This window comes from Python bivittatus, unplaced genomic scaffold (genome assembly GCF_059951505.1).
Source record: "Python bivittatus isolate LINGU-HERP-01145 unplaced genomic scaffold, Pbiv_v1 ctg000410_np1212, whole genome shotgun sequence".
NCBI classification, from domain to species: Eukaryota; Metazoa; Chordata; class Lepidosauria; order Squamata; family Pythonidae; genus Python; species Python bivittatus.
In genome coordinates this window covers 11,270,001-11,292,484 of record NW_028277067.1, presented here as the reverse complement: position 1 = coordinate 11,292,484, position 22,484 = coordinate 11,270,001, and the positions used below count along the sequence as shown (strand labels likewise).

Here is a 22,484-nt window from a genome sequence, read left to right as displayed (position 1 = left end):
AGAAATGATTAGGCCATGGTTAAGTGCAAGGGGATTGTACAAGCCTATAAACTTTGAGGTGAGGTACTATTCAACAGTATCCTTCCCCAGATTGGCACTCTCCATATGTGTTGGATAACTTGAAGTTTGGTCTTAAGGTCCCAAAACATCTGGAGAGCTCTAGGTTCAAGAAGACTCACAACTGTCACCATGGCTGTGTCTCTACAATGTGCTAAACTATGGTAAGCTGGACCATATTTTATTCAATTATCCCAATTGCTTGAGTTCACAAAATACAGAACCATAAACCAACCACACTAGTTGGATTCACACAACACACTAAACCAAAAATTAGTCAACCACATTTTAACCTCTTTCATGTTAGGAAAACTAACCCTTTCTCAAAACTATTGGAGGCTACAGCTACATCCTGCTCCTTTACTTGTTGACGTTGAATGCCGTGTGAATGTAAAGCCCAACACTTAGAGAGAAGACTGAACTTGGGAGAGAAGAATAGTTTTCCTTTGCCAGCAAGCAGTGGTGTAATTTTGACATCTGAGCACCTATTACAGTATTATCGTTGCTATTTTCGGACTTTCAACAGGTCGACCCGAAAGCGTGCCAGCTCTTTATCATTATAGTCTTGCGCGTCCTTCCCCGGCTGACGTCCACCAGGACTGTTATAGTCTCCACACGGAAGGCTGTGAATCATGGGCGTTGTAGTCCAGTACCTCTGGACAGCTTAATGTTGGGGGAGGCTGACTGAAGATGTCACAAGGGCATTGGCGAAGATTTCTCTCTTTATCCTCCGTTCCCTTTTAGGATTTCAGTGTCAGACAAATAAAGCGGGAGAAACCCTCTCCCTTTCAAGTCAAACAGCTTCTTATTTGTCAGAGCAGTGACGGAGGTGAAGAAAATCATCAGCCCTAGACGTACTTCCTGTTTGTCGCACGCCGATGACGTACTGAAGAGGGGCGGGGTTGCTAATATGGTTGCTTCTGTCCCGCGCTGCCTTCCTTCGTAAACCAGTTCAGGTCCAAAGACTATTTTCTCCTTCTCCCCTCCCCACCCCCGTGCAAAGATGCACCGCCGGGGCGTGGGGGCCGGCGCCATCGCCAAAAAAAAGTTGGCAGAGGTGAGGTCCTTTCCTTCAGTTGAGTTTCCTTTCCCTCCACTTACAGTAGTCCCGCTTTCCTTCTCCCGCTCTTACCCAGCCTCTCCAGAGAAGGATTTCATTTCTTTGCGAAAAGTGCTGGGAGTTTTCTGGTAGGCCTTTTCTGCCTCTGGAAAGGGCCTGTTTTTATATTGTACATCGAAGTGGTGAGAAGGACGGGGTGAGGGTTGAAGGGGACTAGAGAATGGCTAGGGGGAGATACTTTGCACATGCCCAGAGGTATATTCCTCTGCAGTAATTATTGTGCTATGAATTAACTCGTATAATTTCTTATTCATTGCTAGTGCTTGCTGCCAATTTAAATCAGCTTCCTTCCTGTTCCAGAAAGCTAGTCCACCTCACGTTGTTTCTTACCTCATCCCTGAAAATGCTTACATCCCCTTTTTTCTGTTAATGATCCATACCTTGGAAGGACTGATACTTAGCTTTGCCTTGCAGAAGGGAAAGAGGCACTGCTTAATTCCTAAATTGAGAGGTGACACTTTTCTAACCATCTGTTTTTTTCCTAATAACTCTCAATATTTTATGGTACATCCCAAAATACTATATTAAGTATTATCTGGCTGGATTTGCCAGATTAAAGACTACCTTGAGTAGAGGTCAACTCCTGATGACTTCATGTATGTGTCCTTGGCAGTGTTATGGATGTGGTTTGCCTTAGTTTTCTTCCAGGATATTTTCAACTCCCCAATGTAACCTATAGCCTTGACATTTGCTGGTGGCCTCCTATCTATGTTCTAATCAGGTCTATCCTTGTTTTGGTTTTTGAGATCAGCCAGGGTTGGCTAGATGTCGCCACTGACTCCCATACACTGGCTGGAGTGGGAGGCCTTGGTGAGAGTGACTCATATACTTTATATGGGGCTGCCTTTGAAAACCACTTGGAAACTGCACCTGGGGCAAAATGTGACCTGGTTGTGAGTTAAAAGTTGCTATAGGCATATTACCTTTGTGTTATGAATCCTACATTGGTTTATGATATTTTCCAGTGCAATTCAACATGCTGTTTTTAAGCTGGTTTTTAGAAGTTTGATATGGCTTGACTCCCAGGTACCTTCAAGACCACGTCTTTCAAAGGGAATTGGTCTGTCCAGTATGATCCTTACAGGAACAACTGTCAATTGTTTTTTTTGGGGGGGGGCGATAGTACTGATCTTACAGGCTCTAGTTGTTTAGCAAATTAACCTCCTATGGACAAGTCACTCTCAGTGTCTGTGTTTGCACAACATACTAAGCCACAGACTTTTTGTCTACAGACAACAGTGACTGTGCCAAAATCAAACCACATTGAATCTTAGCATGTTATGTGAAACACACCATCATGTTATATCAGAATGTGGTTTGCTTGCCCTGGCTTAGCATGTTACATGAACATAGCCACTGTGTTTAGTATGTTATGCAAACATAGCTAGCAAGGCCTCATATAAATATCTATGAAAAAGGATGTTCTCATCTGGTAAAAATATTAAGACTTCAGTATCAAAATATATAATGGAGAAAATCTATGTGGTCACTGAGAGTTGACACCAATTTAATTGCACATAATCATAATATGACTAAAATAATAAAAATATTAAAAACTAATGACTTCTTTTTCTTTGTAGGCCAAATATAAGGAACGTGGTACAGTTTTGGCTGAAGACCAGTTAGCCCAGGTGAGATGAGAAAATGCCTACATTTGTTTTTGGAATTGGAAGGATATCTGTGTAGCTCTAATCCTAGGCTGTAACTCTTAGCTTCTGTGCAGAATGTGTATATAATGTATACTCAATAACACAGGTGTTGAAATGATCAGGAGTATCAGGAGCTTGGGGGAAAGGCTTAGAAGAGTCCTATGTAGAAGGTGTGTAATAGTAATATTTTCAGATTTGCACACTTCCTATAAACCCTGGTCAATCTTAGTAGCTTGGATATTAGGATAGATAATCCATTGGATTAAAGCAATATTTTGAAAACTGGTATTAATCATTTCTTTGCAGGATTCACCCCACATTGTTGTGTAATGTGTTGTGTGGAAGGCGCAAGGTTATTTAAGAGAGTCTAGTAGTAGTATTTCAAACCAGTTAATTTTTTTCTCTTTTGTCTTTTCCAAATACATTTACAGATGTCTAAACAGCTGGACATGTTTAAAACTAACCTAGAAGAGTTTGCTAGTAAACACAAACAAGAAATCCGTAAAAATCCTGAATTCAGAGTCCAGTTCCAGGATATGTGTGCAACAATTGGTGTTGATCCACTAGCCTGTAAGAAATGGGGAAGGAGTGGAAATCTTTGATGGGGGAACTGTTGCCCTCCAGTTGATGTTGAATTACAGCACCCAACACCTCATGATTAGCCTCAGTAGCTGGAGGTATTGGGAATTAAGCAATATCTGGTCTCCTCTGTGCTTTAAGTATAAAAATGTTCTGTGCTGAGTGTTATTTACAGCCAACAAAAGTAAGTTTAGTATAAAGAGATGGTCAAGGAGCTTTATCAGCAGATCAGTCCACAAGTGTGACTAGTCTTCAGCGTTTTTTCCCCTAAATCATCATGCTAAGGTTTAAAGGCCTTAGAGGAGAGGGAAATTATGTGGAAATGCTGGATTATGAAGATAATAAAATGACTTCCTACCAAGGAGACTGACAAAGTAGGGATGCAGCTGAACAAAGAAACCAGGTGGATGGCAGAATGAAATCATATTGTTTATTCCAGTGTTTCTCAACCTCAGCAACTTTAAGATGTGTGGACTTCAACTCTGGGATGGGGAATTGTGGGAGTTAATGTCTGCACATCTCAGGTTGAGAAACACTGGTTTATTCCATCCTTCATCAGCTTCTATTCATGTACATAGAATTCCTTGTCACCATGGGCAGCAAGGTGAGCTGTTCCGTATCTACCCGCTCCAGTAGGAAATGTCCAGATATGGATAAGAGGAAAAGGATCGGCATCAGGCAGCAAACACCTTTCCATGGCCTAAGGGAAGGCAGTTATTATTTCCCTTTTGAGGACTAGGAGACTTTAGGGTTTTTTTTCCTTTAAATGGTACGTTTCAAAATGGGGTCTCTGGGAAAATGCATAGCTCAGTTTGTTTCTAATATATTAATGTCCATCTTTTGTTCTTTTTCTGCAGCTGGTAAAGGATTCTGGTCAGAAATGTTGGGTGTCGGAGATTTTTACTATGAGTTAGGCGTCCAGATTATTGAAGTCTGCTTGGCTCTCAAGCACAGAAATGGAGGTGACTGTGTTCAGTAACTCACATGCAGGCTCCAACTTTCTGCTGCTGAATTTCAGTGGTAAAATGCCCTACATGTAGGAGGCCTTCTGCTCCCATTCCCACCCTAATGAAAAGTAATGTGTTTTTTAGGCCAATTTCAGCCTGATTTTTTGTTTTTCTGCAATGTTAAGAGAGTGGGAAACCCTCGTATTCTCATCACCCCCCTTAAAATCCAACTGAAAGTTCATTCTGCTGTGCCTGGTCTGGTGATGTCACTTCCTTTCCAGTGATGTTACTTTCGAACCTTGGAAAGTTGGGTTTCTAAATTACAACCCCTAAACCTGCCTTCCATGCCCACCTTTGCAGTAATGCATCCCTGTGATTATTGCAGCCTCCAAATTTTCTGGATACACTAATGCAGTCTTCCAGAAATATTAACAATGTAGTCTTATGCATTACTATTCAGGAGTAAATTCCATTAATTTAAGTATGTACAACCAAATATAAAATCCTCACCACTTTTGCTACCAAGTAATCTGTTTTTAACTTTAGGGGCACTTATTTTGAGAGACCATCCATAGATCTTTACTGCATATCTCCCATGTAGTAGCCTACTTCACACATTCTGCTAAGTCAAGGATGGGTGGACTACATGCAGCCCAGTAGCTCTTTTAAAGACGCCAGTGGGTAGTTCTCTGTTTCACGATTAAGGGATAGCTCTCCTTTCTCTCCCCAAAATGGTGAGAATTTTGACTGTAACTGCTTTAGTGGCATCATAACATGGCTTTACTCTTTTAGAGGTCTTTTTTTTATTAAAAAAAGAAGGAGAAAAGAAAATTGAGGCCTGGTCATAAGATGTCTTGTTGTTGTTTTTGTTTAGTCGTTAAGTCGTGTCCGACTCTTCGTGACCCCATGAACCATATTGCGCCAGGCCTTCCTGTCCTTCACTGCCTCCCTGAGTTTGCTCAGTTTCATGCTCATTGCTTCAGTGATGCTATCTAACCATCTCATCCTCTGCCGTCCTCTTCTCCTTTTGCCTTCAATCTTTCCCAGCATCAGGGTCTTCTCCAAAGAGATCTCTCTTCGCATTAGGTGACCAAAGTATCTGAGCTTGAGCTTCATTATCAGTCCTTCCAATGAACAATCAGGGTTAATTTCCTTTAAGATTGACTGGTTTGACCTCCTAGCAGTCCAGGGGACTCTCAAGAGTCTTCTCCAGCACCACAGTTCAAAGGCATCAATTCTTCGGCGCTCGGCCTTTTTATGGTCCAGCTCTCACAGCCATACATTACTACTGGAAAAACCATAGCTTTGACTATGCGGATCTTTGTTGGCAAGGTGACGTCTCTGCTTTTTAATATGCTGTCTAGGTTTGCCATAGCTTTCCTCCCAAGGAGCAAGCGTCTTTTAATTTCATGGCTGCAGTCTCCGTCTGCGGTGATCTTGGAGCCCAAATAAATGAAGTCTGTTACTGCTTCCATTTCTACCCCTTCTATTTTCCAGGAATTGATGGGTCCAGATGCCATGATCTTAGTTTTTTTAATGTTGAGTTTCAAGCCAGCTTTTGCACTCTCCTCTTTCACCCTCATCAAGAGGCTCTTTAGTTCTTCTTCACTTTCTGCCATTAGGGTGGTATCATCTGCATATCTGAGGTTGTTGATGATTCTCCCTGCAATCTTGATTCCAGCTTGTGATTCTTCCAGCCTGGCATTTCTCATGATGTACTCTGCATATAGGTTAAATAAGCAGGGTGACAGTATACAGCCTTGTCGTACACTTTTCCCTATTTTGAACCAATCGGTTGTTCCATGACCGGTTCTGACTGTTGCTTCTTGGCCCGCATACAGATTTCTCAGGAGACAGGTAAGGTGGTCTGGTACCCCCATCTCTTTAAGAATTTGCCACAGTTTGTTGTGATCCACACAATCAAAGGCTTTTGCATAGTCAATGAAGCAGAAGTAGATGTTTTTCTGGAACTCTCGTGCTTTCTCCATTATCCAGCGAATGTTGGCGATTTGATCTCTAGTTCCTCTGCCTCTTCGAAACCCAGCTTGTACATCCGGTAGTTCTCGGTTCATGTATTGCTGAAGCCTAGCTTGTAGGATTTTGAGCATAACCTTGCTAGCATGTGAAATGAGTGCAATTGTGCGATAGTTTGAGCATTCTTTGGCATTGCCCTTCTTTGGAATTGGAACGTAAACTGACCTTTTCCAATCCCGTGGCCACTGTTGCGTTTTCCAAACTTGCTGGCATATTGAGTGCAGCACTTTAACACCATCATCTTTTAGTATTTTAAATAACTCAGCTGGAATACTGTCATCTCCACTAGCTTTGTTGTTAGCAATGCTTCCTAAGGCCCACTTGACTTCACTCTCTAGGATGTCTGGCTCAAGGTCAGCGATCGCACCAGCGTGGACATCAGGGACATTAAGATCTTTCTTGTATAGTCCTTCTGTGTATTCTTGCCACCTCTTCTTAATCTCTTCTGCTTCTGTTAGGTCCCTGCCTTTTTTGTCCTTTATCATGCCCATCTTTGCACTAAACGTTCCTTTCATATCTCCAATTTTCTTGTAGAGATCTCTAGTCTTCCCCATTCTATTGTTTTCCTCAATTTCTTTGCATTGTTCATTTAAGAAGGCCTTCTTATCTCTCCTTGCTATTCTCTGGAAATCTGCATTCAGTTGCTTATATCTTTCCCTTTCACCCTTGCTTTTCGCATTCCTTCTTTCCACAGCTATTTGTAAAGCCTCATCAGACAGCCATTTTGCTTTCTTGCATTTCTTTTTCTTTGGGATGGTTTTAGTTGCTGCCTCCTGTACAATGTTACGGACCTCCGTCCATAGTTCTTCAGGCGCTCTGTCTACCAAATCTAATCCTCTAAATCTATTCATCACCTTCACTGTGTACTCACAAGGAATATGATCTAAGTCATACCTGAGTGGTCTAGTGGTTTTCCCTACATTCTTCAATTTAAGCCTAAATTTTGCAGTAAGAAGCTCATGATCTGAGCCACAGTCAGCTCCTGGTCTTGTTTTTGCTGTCTGTATAGAGCTTCTCCATCTTTGGCTGCAAAGTATATAATCAATCTGGTTTCGGTATTGACCATCTGGTGATGTCCATGTGTAGAGTCGTCTCTTGTGTTGTTGGAAAAGAGTGTTTGCTATGACTAGCTTGTTCTCTTGACAGAACTCTATTAGCCTTTGCCCTGCTTCATTTTGTACTCCAAGGCCAAACTTGCCTGTTATTCCGATTACTCCTTGACTTCCTACTTTAGCATTCCAATCCCCTATGATGAAAAGGACATCTTTTTGGTGCTAGTTCTAGAAGGTGTTGTAGGTCTTCATAGAAGCGGTCAACTTCAGCTTCTTCAGCATCAGTGGTTGGGGCATAGACTTGGATGACTGTGATATTGAATGGTTTGCCTTGGATACGCACTGAGATCATTCTGTCGTTTTTGAGGTTGTACCCCATTACTGCCTTTCCCACTCTCTTATTCACTATGAGTGCAACTCCATTTCTTCTAAGGGTTTCTTGCCCACAGTAGTAGATATAATGGTCACCCGAATTAAATTCACCCATTCCCGTCCATTTCAGTTCGCTGATTCCCAAGATGTCGATGTTCAGTCTTGTCATCTCATGTTTGACCACATCCAGCTTGCCTTGGTTCATAGATCTTACATTCCAGGTACCTATACAATATTGTTCTTTACAGCATCGGACCTTCTTTTCGCTTCCAGATACATCCACAGCTGAACGTCCTTTCGGCTTTGGCCCAGCCGCTTCACTCTTTCTGGAGCTACTTGGAATTGCCCTCCGCTCTTCCCCAGTAGCATATTGGACACCTTCCGACCTGAGGGGCTCATCTTCCGGCGTCATATCTTTTAGCCTTTTAACATTGTCCATGGGGTTTTCTTGGCAAGGATACTGGAGTGGGTTGCCATTTCCTTCTCCAGTGGACCACATTTTGTCAGAACTCTCTGTCATGACCTGTCCGTCTTGGGTGGCCCTGCACGGTATAGCTCATGGCTTCACTGAGTTACGCAAGCCCCTTCGCCACGACAAGGCAGTGATCCATGAAGGGGCATAAGATGTCTACCCTACTATAAATTATGATTTATTTTAAACATGATTTGTTGAATAAACCAGAGTGAATGGTTTTATTCATAAAGCTGTTATAGTCATGGTTTACAAAATTGGTTCACACAGCATATTAAGCCAAAACCAAACAAACTGTATTATGGCCCAGTGTGATATGGGAACCGTAAATGTTTTCATTCATGTGGAAGTTGAATCGGAAACATATATGAAGGGTGCCTGGTTAGAGCGAGCTGGTATAGTTGAATGACCTGATTTATTTTGGTTTATATTTTATTGTATTCTTCTTGGCCTTTGGCTAAGATCAAGGGTAGTGTCTCTTCTTCAAAATATAAAATGAATGGGATTCAAGTTAAGCATAGTACAGTATGCATTGCAATCCTATACATGTTTGTTCAGAAACAAATCCAACTGTATTCAGTGGAACTTACATCTTGGTAAATATCTATGGGATGGCAGTCTTGACAGTGAAATTCTGATATGCCTATTAGGAAATGAGCCTCATTCAGTTAGTGGGATTTATAGAGAGATTCTAGATATACCAGCCTTCTTTAAGCTACTCTCCACAGATATATTGAGATTACAACTCTTTGAAGTGCTGACCAATATGAGGTTGTATCCTGTCATGCATAGAGGGCAGCAACTTGGGGAAAATTGGTTTGTACAGTTACAATCTTAATTTACATAATCTTTGGTGGGGTCCAACTTTCTTGTGCAATTTGCCTCTTGTTTCCTTATTCCCACTAGGATTAATAATATTGGATGAACTCCATCAACAAGTGCTCAAAGGAAGAGGAAAATTTGCTCAAGATGTTAGCCAGTAAGCATTGCATTCATGACTATAGTTTACAGGAAAAAAAAGTATAATCTTAACAATTAATGAAAGAAATTATGCTGATCAAATGATCATGGTTAACATTATTTGTTGTAGCCACAGAATTTTCACTGAGTTGGCAAGTTCTTGTTGAGCTACAGTTCCAATATATTGTGTAAAAGCTAATACTCTGTTCTGTAAAAGCTATGCTGTCTTATCTAGTATATCTGTACTAGATATATATACAGTCTGATAAGAATGCTATATATCAGTGTTTTTCAAACTTGGCAGCTTTAAGATACGTGGACTTCAACTCCCAGAGTTCCCCAGCCAGCATTTTGGCTGGGGAACTCTGGGAGTTAAAGTCCACACATCTTATTTTTCATACATTCCCTTGAACCAAGTATTTTGACCCAAGCTCTTCCTCAGACGTGGACTTTCTCACCAGTATAGCTTTACTTAATCTTTTCTCAGTTTATAGAGACATGCAAAGCATTAGCATGTATAGTGTATCAAGTTAGCATGTATCAAGTTATTATATTAATAAAATAATCTACAGTACAGTGGTTGGGCAACTTGTTTGCATTTTTAAATAATTCAGATTTAGTTGCAGAATTGTCACCCCCATCTGTATTTAGTTTAAAATATAATTTCCAACACCCCTTCCTGCTGGCCATGCCTGCAGGTAAAAGTTGCAACTTTGAGGGGGAAACCACAAGTTTCCATTCCTCCTCCAGAATGATAGTGCACAGTTTTTTCTGGGCCATTGACTGGTGTGCTGAGGGCTGCACTCCAAAAAGGAGTAGGTAAGGTGAGGGCAAAAACTAGGTTTGATTTCAGTAAAATTAAAATTAAGTATAGTTAATCTGGTTTCTCTCCAATTACATCTTTTCTTCTTTGGTCACATTAAAAATTACCATTTGATAACACGTTTTAGGGGTATCTGGCAGTGCACGTATCTGTCCTGAGAGGATAGAGTAGGGCCTCATGTCAGAAAAACACAGATTTGGCCTGAAGTACAGCTTGTAGATGCTTTGTTTCAAATATGCCTCTGCTACTAAGAGACAGCAGTGGGACCTCTAATATGGGGGAGAGTACAAATCAGAAGGTATAAGACAGGGCAAAAGGGAAGTCTCACTGACTAACAGCTATGGAGCCATTCCAGGTCACCCAGAGCTTCAATAATCAGGGAGAAGAGAAGATAGGTAGGATGCTCCCATTTTGGACTCTTCAGAACATAGCTCTGAATGCACCTTGAAAGAGGAGTAGGACATATCTGCTGTACCCAGTTTATGTTTTTTGGCAGAACATCTGGAAAAACATGCATGTGTGCACTCACCAATATAGATCACCTCAGTGCAGGTGATCAGAGAAGTGGGCCCATTCATGAGTAAATAAGATGCCTTGAGCGGCCCCCTTCCTTGGTTATTGCCTGTCTCTCTCAGAGCAAGGAGTTATTTACACAAGGTCCTGAAGTTCACGGTATCTCACTGCAAATCTTATTTTGCCCTTGTTTGGATTTCTGAGTGTCCACATTGGCTTCCTAACATCTTTACAGCCATAAGGGCTAGAAATATATCTTTGTACATAAGCTTTAACACAAATACTGGGACTGTTGGGAATTCAGTTCTGCATTTCCCAGTGCAACTTTCTGTGTATTTTAAATGTGGGATTTTGAAGAACTGAAATATATTGCCCTGGGCATAGTTGAAAATTACTGGTATCTGTGCCTTATTTTTCCTTTCCTGACTCCACAGAGATGACCTTATCCGAGCAATTAAGAAGCTGAAAGTTTTAGGAAATGGCTTTGGGATTCTTCCTGTTGGTGGGACATACCTGATCCAGTCTGTGCCAGCTGAACTAAACATGGATCACACTGTTGTGATACAGCTTGCTGAGGTGCCTGTGCCAGAAAAGAATTAATGAATGAGTATTTGAGTCATGAATGTGGAGATTGATTTTGATTTAGTCAGTCTTGGAAAGTTTTTAAAGTTTAACATAAAAGTAAAGTATTTCTAGATGTTGAGTGGGAGATTTGAATTGGGACTACAGCAGAGGAGATAAATTTGGGGATTGTGTGACTTAGTTTGGGGAGAGAAAGATTAATCCTCCCTTCTTTGCATGCTACAGTCTCAATCTGGATTGGGGCCCCTCTGCTTGCTTTTAAGTAAAATTAAGGAAAAGTTGGACAACATATTTATGGCAGTTTAAAGATGAATGCATTTAATAATAAGTTTTCATGGATCACAATTCAGTTCATCTGACATACATTATGCACATTTCACAGAACTAAACTCTATGCACATCACACTGAAGCCACATTTGCAATCAGTAAGCCAACAGCAAACTATAATTTCAAACTGGTTTATTACCCTAAACAAGCCATAGTTTATTGTATTCAGATCCCTATTCATACATCATGCTAAGCCAAAAACAGACATATTACATGTTTCATATTAGTGGAGCATGTGAACAGAACAATCCTTTTTCCCAAACTGCACAGTTCAGTCTTAGCTATTCTTTCCCCAGAGGGAGTTAGAAATCTGCAAATTGGGCTGGAGAATCTTGATTAAATGCTATTTTACACAAAACTGTTTTTCCTCATAATTTCATTAGGAGAAAAACTGGTAAGGAAATCTTTTATAAAATCAGTTTTTAATCAGAGATGTTAGGATGTTATTTCAGTATTTGGGCATGCAAAGCAGATGCTCTGCCTTTAGTACGTCTTCCCTCAAACAGCAGGCAATAAATGTATTTTATTTTCTTTGTGTTTTCTATACCTTCTTCTGCCTTGGCAAATTCACTGAAATCCTGTTTTTTTCCATTCTTAATTTCAGAAAAAGGGGTATGTGACTATCAGTGAAATCAAGTCAAGTTTAAAGTGGGAGATGGAACGAGCCAAGCAAGTGCTGGTATGTCAGTAATTTAGATACATAAGAAGAAATAAATGCCTGAATTTGGTACTTTAAAACTCAATTTTTTTTAAATTGGAAATATTGTTTTATCCAGAGGTTGATAATATTTATGGAACCCTCACATGGCATCTGCTTTAATTAATTAATTAATATGACCATCATCACACTATATTTTGTGATATTTCAGTATTCTTGAAATCTTTTTTGTTTCCAGGCAACATCATCAAAGCCATGAAATTCTGGGCAAGATCATTGAAATATTAGAAGAGGCATTGACATTTCAACCATTATTATTATTTTTTTGAAATGTACTATTGTTTGAGATGATACAGTGGCATCAGAAAAGGCTGCTGAGCCTTGCATTGTATCAAGGTGTCTGTAATTATACGCTTGTGAAATCCTCCCTATTTGGCATTTCATTCAGTCTGTTCTTCCCCCCTTCTCCCCCAACTATGAGCCAGTATTCCATGGCTGCTGAACATGCTCAGTCCCTATTGGACTGTTTGGTGCCATCAGCCACCTACTTTTGGTTGTTTTTACTGGGTATTTGTTTGTTCTCTCTTCTCCTCCTCCAACAAATATATTGTGGCTTTTTACAGGATCATTTGCTGAAGGAAGGGATGGCCTGGCTTGATACACAAGCTCCAACAGAGCCACAGTACTGGCTACCTGCCCTCTTTACAGAATTGTATTCTCAGGAAATCACACCAGAAGAAGCAAAGGAAGCTTTACCTTGACAATATCAAAGATGAGTAATAAGTGAACACTGAATCAGGTCTATTGCTAGTTGTTAAAGTGGTAACACTGAACAGTAGTTAATACCTTGGATCTTAAAGTATTTATAAGAAAAAAAATATTTATATGAAAATATCTGCTTTACTAACACTTAATTTCATCAGGCAGTTTGATACTGAATGTGGATTTCTGCCAGGTGAAGATTTTGATTTCATTAGCAAGTTTCTGGTTATTGTAAATGGGAATGAGAGGGCAGGATGGAGTTTTTCCAAAGGTGTAAATTTTTGTTTCAGTTACCCTAAATGTTTAGGATGAGAATTGATGTCAGATGCTAAAACTGTATGATTTCTTTTCATTCCCTTATCCCATGATTGTTGAGTAGTATATTGACTGAATTATGTACATACTGAATCCTTCAACTTGTAAAGGGTTCCATGTCAGGCTGTTTCTGTATGGTGAAACAGCTGAAAGTCTTCATTGCTACTTGGACTGGGTAAGGGACCAAACAATTATTATTATTTCCAACTTATGTATCCTTGGGGATTTCTACAATATATATTTTTTCCTTAAAAAGCAAGGGTATCTGGGAAGATAGAGTTTAGAAAGTTATGGGTAATGCTTAGTCCAGTTTCAGCCCTTCAGGCAGTCAGGGTTCCTCTGACCTGAAATACTGTGTGAAAATATACCTTCACAACCGTAACCATGTTGTGCCTTAGCATGTTGAAATCTGTAATCAATAAATATACCTTTCCATACTTGTGCAGTGCACATATAAATTTGAAATTCATAAAGCTATGTCTTAAACTTCATGTTGTGTGTATAAAACTTCATCGACCATTTGAAAAACCATCATCTGCATTGAAGTCTTACTAATTTCCGTAAAACAATAAACTTATGCTCTGAGGACAATTTGTGGATATAAAAACCAGGCAGGAGAAGGCCTATCTGAGGATCTATTGCTCATGGTTCAGAAGTAACACTAAGGCTGGTAGAAATGTTTTCTGCAGCTCGATTCACAGATCATGCTATGTGGAAGAAGAAACTGCTTCCTCTAACATCATAAGAATCAACTTACAACTTCATACAAAACACAAGGAACAGTTTATTGGGGATAATTTGTGTGCAGAGATGGCCTGCTATCAGATTGATCCAGTGGGTGTTGAGGTCACAATCAGACTAGGAGGCAGCTGTTAACCCAGAAGTTGCAAGCAATAGGCCAATGTTTTGCCCATGACTTGGTGCAAAAAAGTACTGGACAAAATTGTATTATTGTAGTATGGAAACTCAATCTAAGGCATGTTTTACTTCAGGGATTTTCAAAGTTTTTCAGCCCATTAGTCAAAAAGAAAATTTCCAAGAACTCCTTATCAAGAGGCAAACCACTATTGATAGAACATTGGCAATAAAATGAAAAGTAAACTTTATTTTGAATGCAAAATTGACATTTCCAATGTATAAAAAATAAAATCTGAATTTCACATTTATTTGGAAGGTTAATTTTTTAACCAAGCAGATCAATGCTTTGGGCATTTTTCTTATTGTTACACAAAAATGTACAAAAAGCCATTTTCTTCTCACACAAGTTGTTTTGAAATACTCAGAACTTTTATTTTCCTTTTTTTTTTTGGAATGTTTGGTTTCCAGATGTCTTAATAAATTTGCAGGATTCAGATTACCCAATACTTGCTTACATTCAACATACTGTTCATTTGGTTGTCTTTCTTGCCAGACTATAAAAAAAACAAAGTTGATAAAGGTCTGATCATATTTCCATTCTTTCTTGTGGTTGAGTTTAACTTGTGACACAAGAAGCAACACCAGCAGCACTGGAATTTGTTTAGTTTTTTTCTGTTTTCACCTTTTTCTATACCCTCTGCAATTATACCAGTTTGTAACTAGTGATCAATATCTGGAAAAATATTTATTAGGCCTAATTAAAAAAAAACCAAAATAACACCATATATCTAAGATGAGTGTTGATGGCATGGATTTCTTCCATCGTGATTGCCTGACTGAAGCCACTTAAGCACCCATCTTCCTGTTGCCTGTCTTTGCAAACAGAGTTCTGTATGTTTATTCTGGAGGAAGTTCCACTCCAAAGTGATTTCAGGCACACATGCACTGCAGCCAAACAGTGTAATCCTAAATTTACTAATTTCTGTAGAGTGGGCTTACTCCTGAGTAGGTGTGCACACAGGATGCCTCCTTGAATATTAAACAGACCTCTTGGGGACATGCACATACACAGATGCAAATACTGTCTATAACGTTAAACATGAAGAGGGAGGGAGGGAGTCACCATGATCACCTTGCAGAATTAGAATGGTTTTTGGAATTTGGGGGAAGGCAGGGAGTCAGATTTTGTGTGTTCACACATGTGGGAAGGGAAAGGCAGCTGGTCACTTCTTGTGCAGAATGCTTGCAAATGCTAGTGACATACAGCCAGTGTCAAGATGAGAGTGGATGGCAGAGCGTTAATTTTTCCTCTCCCTTGGAGAACCCATTCAAGTCCTCCTGGAACCCAGTATGAAAAGGAAAGCCTATTTTATTTAACAAGCCAAAACCAAACTACATTATGGCTTTGGGTAATGTAGCATGAACCAGTTTTGCAATTTGCATAGGAAATCATTGTGGCTCGGTGAGTTTCTGTGCACTTTTTCCTGGATTGGAAGCTATGCACCAAAAAGGTGCTTCCAATTCATGTATCTTTAAATTTAGTTCACATGTTTAATATCCAGGCCTGTATTTACTTCCTCCTTTGATCACACTTAGAATCTTTGGAACTCTTTGGGGGAAGGATACACCCAAGGGGTTCAAAGGGCACATGCTGCCCTAGGACCACCTGTTACGTGCATTTAGTATGCATGTTTCTTATGCCATCTGGATTTTGCAACTGAGGGACCAAAAGGAGTTTTTCTAGAATGTTGATTAGGATTATTCTCTACCCCCATCGCCTTTGGAAAAACAGTTTAGAACTGTTTCAAGATCTCAGGCTGGAGCTGCACAACCTAGGCTTCCAGTAGGAAATTCCAGCATTGCAAAGCTGGTAATAATCCTGGAGAAATGGGATATACGTTTAGATAGCTATGTTTAGATAGCTATTCTTTCAGTCTCTGTAACACATTGAGGGTTGGTAGTAACTGTTTTACCTTTCAGATATGACACAGATGAACTTCAGATCCTGCCAAAACAAACTTTATTGCACCAAAAAACCCCTTATGTACAACTGTATATAAACAAGGTTTCTTTATTTGAAGACCCTTGTGCATTTGTTTCTTGTTTTCCTTAAGCTTGTTAGGCCTAAAATTATGTCACTAACATTTGTCTAGATCAGTCATCTAGGATTGTCACTTCTTGAAATGGAAACATTCAGAAGACAGATGATTATGGGCATCTACAAAATCAGATTCCTTTTTGTTTTGTTTTTCTTACACCCACATGCGAGCCACATGAAAAAGTAATCACATAAGGCATTTTTCATGTTTTGTTTTAAAGAAAGGTATGCAATGGTTCAACAGCCAACATGCATCTGGAGTTAAGATCCCTTGAAATCATAGTGCTCTAACCCAGAAGCACTTCTAGCCCTAGTGAATCTAGCATGGGGAAACCCATATTTATTCAATTGGCACAGAGTGCGTAAGGCCTAAGTCTCACTGATTCCAGCAGGACTTAAAAATTAACTGTGCACTTACATCCCTTTGATTTTTGGGGAGCTGGGAAGAGAATAAGTAAATCTGACTTTTATTGGATTGTACCTAATGAGATTAAAATAAACATGATACAATTAACTCCGCCTCTCAAGGCCTTCCCTTCACAAGGCGTCTACATGTAAACTTGTATTGCAATGTTTTTTCCGGATTCTACCAGCTATCCATGTCCTTTGGGGAGTCTCTTTTGGGGGACAGGGAAGACAGAGGAACAATTCTGCCCTGTCTCAAATTAGATGTAATCAGTTTTTCCAACACCCAAAGCTGCAGGATACTCTAAGCAGCAGAATGCCCTCTCTTATATCCCAAAGGAAGTACAAGAACAGCTGGAAAGAAAGACACTGCCTATGAGCATACAGGATCTTTAGAGAGAGGGGTGGATGGAGGGTACCAGCATGGATCCATGTATATTACTAGGCTGATGGCTGAATGCAATATTTCCTACCAGAACGGCTTCCTGCTTCAGATCACCATGTGCATCAATAATCAGGAACTTTCTTCCAGTTTTCAAAAGGCTTAGAGTAGTTTCTAAAAGTGCTAAGTCTTCTGGATCTTCTCTAGAAAGTGTTAAACTTTCCACACTTAAAAAAAAAACTTCAAAGGCTAGAACCTTTTCTATATCATAGATGCAATCTGGAAGAAGGGATTTATGGCAGATTTTATAGAAAGACTCATCTACTACCGTGCAACTCCATATTTCAGTTTCAACAAACTCTTATTAAAATAAGATCCAATCCTTTGACAGGATAGTCCAACAACTGATTCCTCAGGCTTAACAGTCTAATAGACACTGACCACGTTTCTTCCTTCTCTGTCATCAAACTTCTAGCTATGTTCTCCCCACCTCTCCAAAAAAGCACGGAAGCCACAGCTACTTCAGATAAGCATGCTAATTTGTTGGTGCTGCTGCACTTATTTGTACTTTTCTTCTGCAATAATTACTTCTAAACTATAATGCTTAACCCACCCCTGAAATTACATCCATCTTACCAAGGGAGAGAAAGATTCTTTCTCCTTTAGAGCCATCAAAGATGGTCAGTGAAACGAGGTAAAGTTTACTTTGGAAAGCTGAAGGTTGACTTGCACAGTAGGCTGAAAATATGAATTTTAATTCTTTTCCTGGGTTGCATTTTTACTCCTTTCCTGCCTGAACTCCAGGTGAAAGTCAGGAAAACAAGAATTTAGTAAAGCTGTGGAACTTGTTTTCAAAAAAACCAAAACAAAGCCCAGTTCCAGCAGAAATTCTTCCTCTTTGGTCTGTCTAGGACAGGCAACACCAACCTGACTGGGAAGCTACAATGCACCAGATCTGAAGAAATAGGATGTGATGTACAAATGGTCAAAAAGTGCTTTAACAGACTCAATTGCTGGGAGCCCATCAAGGTGTAGAAACAAGCTGGGAGGGAGGTGCTAGGAATATGCAGTACATATTTGTTTATGAAACAAGGACAATGGAACAAGGAGCCATGCTTTATCTCATGCTCTTTGAGAACTGGGGGAAAGGGGGACATAAACCTGTCTACCACAGGTTTTTCCAAAATGCTTTTTTTTGTGTGTCATTCACTCAGAGGTCTCCAGCAGAGGGAAGGGTCATTTCCAAAATGCAACCTCTCACAAGCCCAGTTCAGTTTTAGCATCAAATCCTCTTTTAACAGGATATACCAGAGCACTTGATGGAGATAACGAAAGGCTGTTTCTCCACGTGTGTGCTCACTCTGGAACCTAAACCAGTTCTTAGGTCTCTCCGGGGTCCTCCACAGCACCTGGAGTTGGAAGATCCCACCCCCATGTTTTGGATTCCCAAGTGATCAGATGGGAGGCATCTAAATCTTAATGCTCCCTTGAGTGTCTGTTTCTGTTTCAGAAGAGCTGCTTTCTGAGTCTATGTCTGGATTCTCCTGCTGGTGCTTCTCCTGCACCTTCAGACGGATTCCTTGCAAACGTGCTAGAAGGGACTGGTAGTCAAAGTGTCCTCGCTTCTCCCCAAAGGGGTCCTGGAAGGGAAAAAATGCAAATAAGGTAGATCTCAGGGTCACTGGTAGATCAGTCAATCAAAAAGGAATTTGGACATCCATCAAGTAACGATTCCAGCAAAAAAATAACTCTTCCCCATCCACTCTAACTTGTATTAACAAATGGAGAGAGCCTGAAGAAGCTGGAGAGATACCGTGTATGTAAATTCTGTGAGCAATATGCAGTTCTGGTACTAAAAACTAATTGGTGGGTTGTCTGGAGGTTGAGTCATGGCAACTGGGCTTCTTTTCTTTTAGGTTAGAGACCTTTCGCTACTTGTCCAAGCAGCTTCTTCAGTCTAAGAAAGTTGGTTAGGGGGACCCCATAAAAGTCTTCCAGGGTGGCTGTGTTTCTTATTAGCATGATAGGCTCATTGAAGGGACAATAGGAGATGTGATTAGTAGAGTCTTTGCGATGTAGATGTCTTACTCCTAATCCCTCACTCATCCCCAGGGGGGTGTAAAGTGTTGCCTTCCTGGTGAACTTTTGAACTGTTCTTAATCTTCCTGGGGACTGTTGAAAGGGCAGCCTGGAAAATGGGAGACAAGTTGAGTCTGAGGACTCCACCTCTACTGAGGGAAGGATTTTCTGCTTTGGCACAAATGGATTCCTTTACTCCTCTCTCAAACCACCTATCTTCTCTGTCCAAAATGTGAACATTATTGTCGTCAAATGAGTGTCCTTTTTCTTTTACATGAAGGTAAACTGCTGATTCTGGTCCTGTGTTCTTGCTCCTCCTGTGCTAGGCCATCCTCTTGTGTAAAGGCTGCCTCTTGTGTAATCCTTCCCTGTACATACACATCAAGTCTGTACACACACTTGATGTGAAACTTCAATGGCATCCTATAAATACAAATATAGCTTCTCTTATGTACACTGAAACTTTGACTATATATCCAGCATGCATTTTTAGATGCCACTACAGAATTCAGCAAAAAAATCTCTTGCGCTATAAATTTCAGAGGAGCTTGCATAGGAGAATTTTGAGCTGGACCATGGCCAGTGGCTAAAGCTACTAAAAAAAACTTGTCAATATGAAAAATGTGGAAGCCTTCATTGATATCAACATATTACAAATCGTCAGCCTACATTTAGGATCTTGTATTGATAAAATGTGGTCAGTACAAAAAACAGCGCATGTAAAACCTGTAATGGCTCTTCTGTGAGGGAAACAGGCATCTCTAAACAAACTTCTCAGTGACCAGGTTCTTTTAGGATTGGGGTTGAACCACCTTTCGGTGGGCATAGGTTCACATTTTATGGGGGGGGGGGAAGCAAAAGCAATGGCCCAAAGTAGGCAGGGTATATGTATATGGGAAGGCCAAGATCTTTAGGTTTTTCCTAATGTTTTTTGGGAGGTGGAGTTTTTCCTTTTTTTGAAAAAAGATTGTACTGAGGTAAGCTACTTTTCAGGCAAACTCTACACTTTTCTGTTTCCTCTTTGAAACGGTTGGAAAAGGAACCACTAATTTTCAGCAATCATGCCACTATAATTTAGCAGCTCAGCTTCAGGACCCACAAGGAGGAATTTGGTCCCCCACATAGGTTTAGACCTCTTGTGCTTTGAAATTAACTTGTATGTATGTATGTATGTATGTATTTATTTAGTGGACTTGTCCCCGCCCATCTCCCCACAATGGGGGACTCTGGGCAGTTTACATCTTACATTTGTTGAATAGGCAACTTTTACAGACTCTGCTTTGCAGAAGAGCCTTCCTGAAATCATGTAACAATTCCTATTCCACTTGAATGAAACAATCCTGCATTTTAAAATAACATAATGCTAAATTGTGCCAGTCAAATACAGAGGGGGAATCACATATTTAAATACTATCCAATTTCCCTCAATATATAAAAATCTCTCTAAACACACAGAATGTTTGCATAGTAGAGAGAAAATTACTCTAGACCCCTTCTCCATTACCTACTGACTTTATCTAGATATTTACATTTTTTAATCTAAGGAAACACTGAACTAAAGCAGCATAATCCAGAAACAGATGATCATCAAGCAAGTTTGCTGATTGCATACCTCAGCTCTTGTTTTCCAAATTGATGGCAGATGTTGAAGTTTGACATTTTAAAAAAAAGTAAACGCTTATTTGGTCCCTTCTACTTTTCTACCTGGAGGCAGGCATGAACACAGTTGCACCACGGGTTTTGTGAAGTTGTCAAATGTTTTGTGAGTTATCACAAAATTGTTAAATGTTTTCTGAGGTTATGATAATGCTAGTTTTTGAGGTCTTTCCATCTGCCTTCACAGTATTGAGGTGACAACTGAGAGGAACACATTGTGTTCTTGGGGGCTGCCCTCGCTTCTAGTACACCATGCTAATATAGGCTACCAAAGGCATGTTTATTCAGACAACGAGAGTTATGAAGTTAGTTTTCATTTGGTGAAGGTTCTTATTTCTACTTATTCATGGGGGAAGATTAATAAGTTGCAGAGGTTTACCTTTTTATTATTTTATTAGTATTTTATTTTTACCCAATAGTACATTTGGTGGGTGAAGTGATAGGATTTACATCTAATATGAAATACATGAATGAAGATCCCCCAACCTAAAGAGATACAAATCTTCAACATGTCAAGACGGATTTAAATTGCCATCCTTCCATTACCTTGTAGCCACTTCCTGCTTGCACTAATATACTAGCAGCCCACTCCTCTAACTTCTCTGAACACTTTGAGGGTTGCCAACTCAAGTTTTCATATTCCTGTTCAGAAAAAAATTCTGCCGAATGAAGAAGTTCCTTTCTCAGATCAGAAGATGAGAAATCAAATTCTGATTATTGCTATTGTTTTAACAAGTCTGTCCATGACAGTCAACAAGTACACATCATCTCGTCCTTACCTGCATGGACTGTCCCTGGAGGTGAAGCCTCTCTTTGCACACCGCTTCATAAAAATCATAATATTCCATGAAAGACTTCTCCATAACTCCACTAGCAGAAAAAAAACAACAAAGTGTGAGACCACCCAGCAGTAATGCCATATTTTTTCCCATCAAGGAGCTAATGCCTGGTTTTAAAAACTATTTTTTAAACCCACAGACATAAAACAACAGCTTTGTTCAACAAGCGCACCCTCATTATACACAATATTCTAAACTCCTTTAGTACAAGGGCAGACCAGCCTTTCTTTTATGTTTATTACATAAAACTAAATATCCATACAGACCACACTGTTTTCTTTTCTAGGAGTAAAAACAATAAGGATCATTTTTTCACTATACGAAGATAATTTATTTCAAAAAAATCTCTTCAGCATCTATTTCTAGCTGTGTTTGTACACATAAAAAGGCAGAATTCTGAGAATCTTGCTTTATCATTCAAAGCATGTGTGCTGCTACATGCTCCCTTATTACTCCAAGTTGACTCGAAGAAAAAAAATAGCGTTAGGTCCTCCTATGTTGCTTCTTCAATATGCAAAAATCTAAAGCCATTTATTATTTTGTGCTTGGTTGGGGAGCAACAAATCAGGAGCTAGTTTAGATATGTCAAGAGCTAGGTTTGAAGGACTATATGAGCAATAAAATAGGAATGAATGCATCTCTGGCTTTATTTATGGTAATGCTACTTTTATTTTGTTTTGACACAATGTGTTAATTCCATAATCAAGAGAAGAGTCTGTTACTTTAAATTAGCTAACACCAGAGAAGCATTTTGCTTTTTCCCATTAGTTGCATTAATTTGTTATCCCTGAAAACAACTTGCATGAACATTTCTTGAACAGGTGAGCTCCAGATATACTGCAACTTTTAGAATTCCCAGACAGCATGGCTATTCTGAATACATCTGGAGAGCACTAGTTGGAAAAGACCAATATTCCTTATGTTTGAATTCTGGACAATGCTAT

The 22,484-nt window shown here is 39.8% G+C and overlaps 2 protein-coding genes across 3 annotated transcripts in view; one reads left to right on the top strand and one right to left on the bottom strand.

Moving 5' to 3' along the window:
- Window positions 1-939: 939 nt before the first annotated feature.
- SNF8 (SNF8 subunit of ESCRT-II) lies at window positions 940-13,696 on the top strand. Of its 2 annotated transcripts, XM_088143484.1 has the most exons (8): window positions 940-1,114; window positions 2,758-2,808; window positions 3,258-3,396; window positions 4,263-4,367; window positions 9,189-9,261; window positions 11,013-11,154; window positions 12,093-12,167; window positions 12,770-13,696. In XM_088143484.1, the coding sequence occupies exons 1-8, from the start codon at window positions 1,061-1,063 to the stop codon at window positions 12,905-12,907; spliced, it is 777 nt and encodes a 258-aa protein (XP_087999610.1). In that variant the 5' UTR covers window positions 940-1,060; the 3' UTR covers window positions 12,908-13,696. The 2 variants fall into 2 exon arrangements, with proteins under 2 accessions (XP_087999610.1, XP_087999611.1); XM_088143485.1 differs by lacking the exons at window positions 9,189-9,261; window positions 11,013-11,154; window positions 12,093-12,167; window positions 12,770-13,696 and adding an exon at window positions 8,084-9,181.
- Window positions 13,697-14,479: 783 nt separating this feature from the next.
- UBE2Z (ubiquitin conjugating enzyme E2 Z) overlaps window positions 14,480-22,484 on the bottom strand; it is a 24,138-nt gene continuing 16,133 nt past the window's right edge. Inside the window, exons 6-7 of the mRNA XM_088143483.1 lie at window positions 21,481-21,571; window positions 14,480-18,606 (exon numbers count right to left, since the gene is read on the bottom strand). Coding sequence (XP_087999609.1) covers window positions 18,436-18,606; window positions 21,481-21,571 — 262 coding nt within the window. The 3' untranslated portion in view covers window positions 14,480-18,435. The remainder of the gene's footprint in view (window positions 18,607-21,480; window positions 21,572-22,484) is intronic.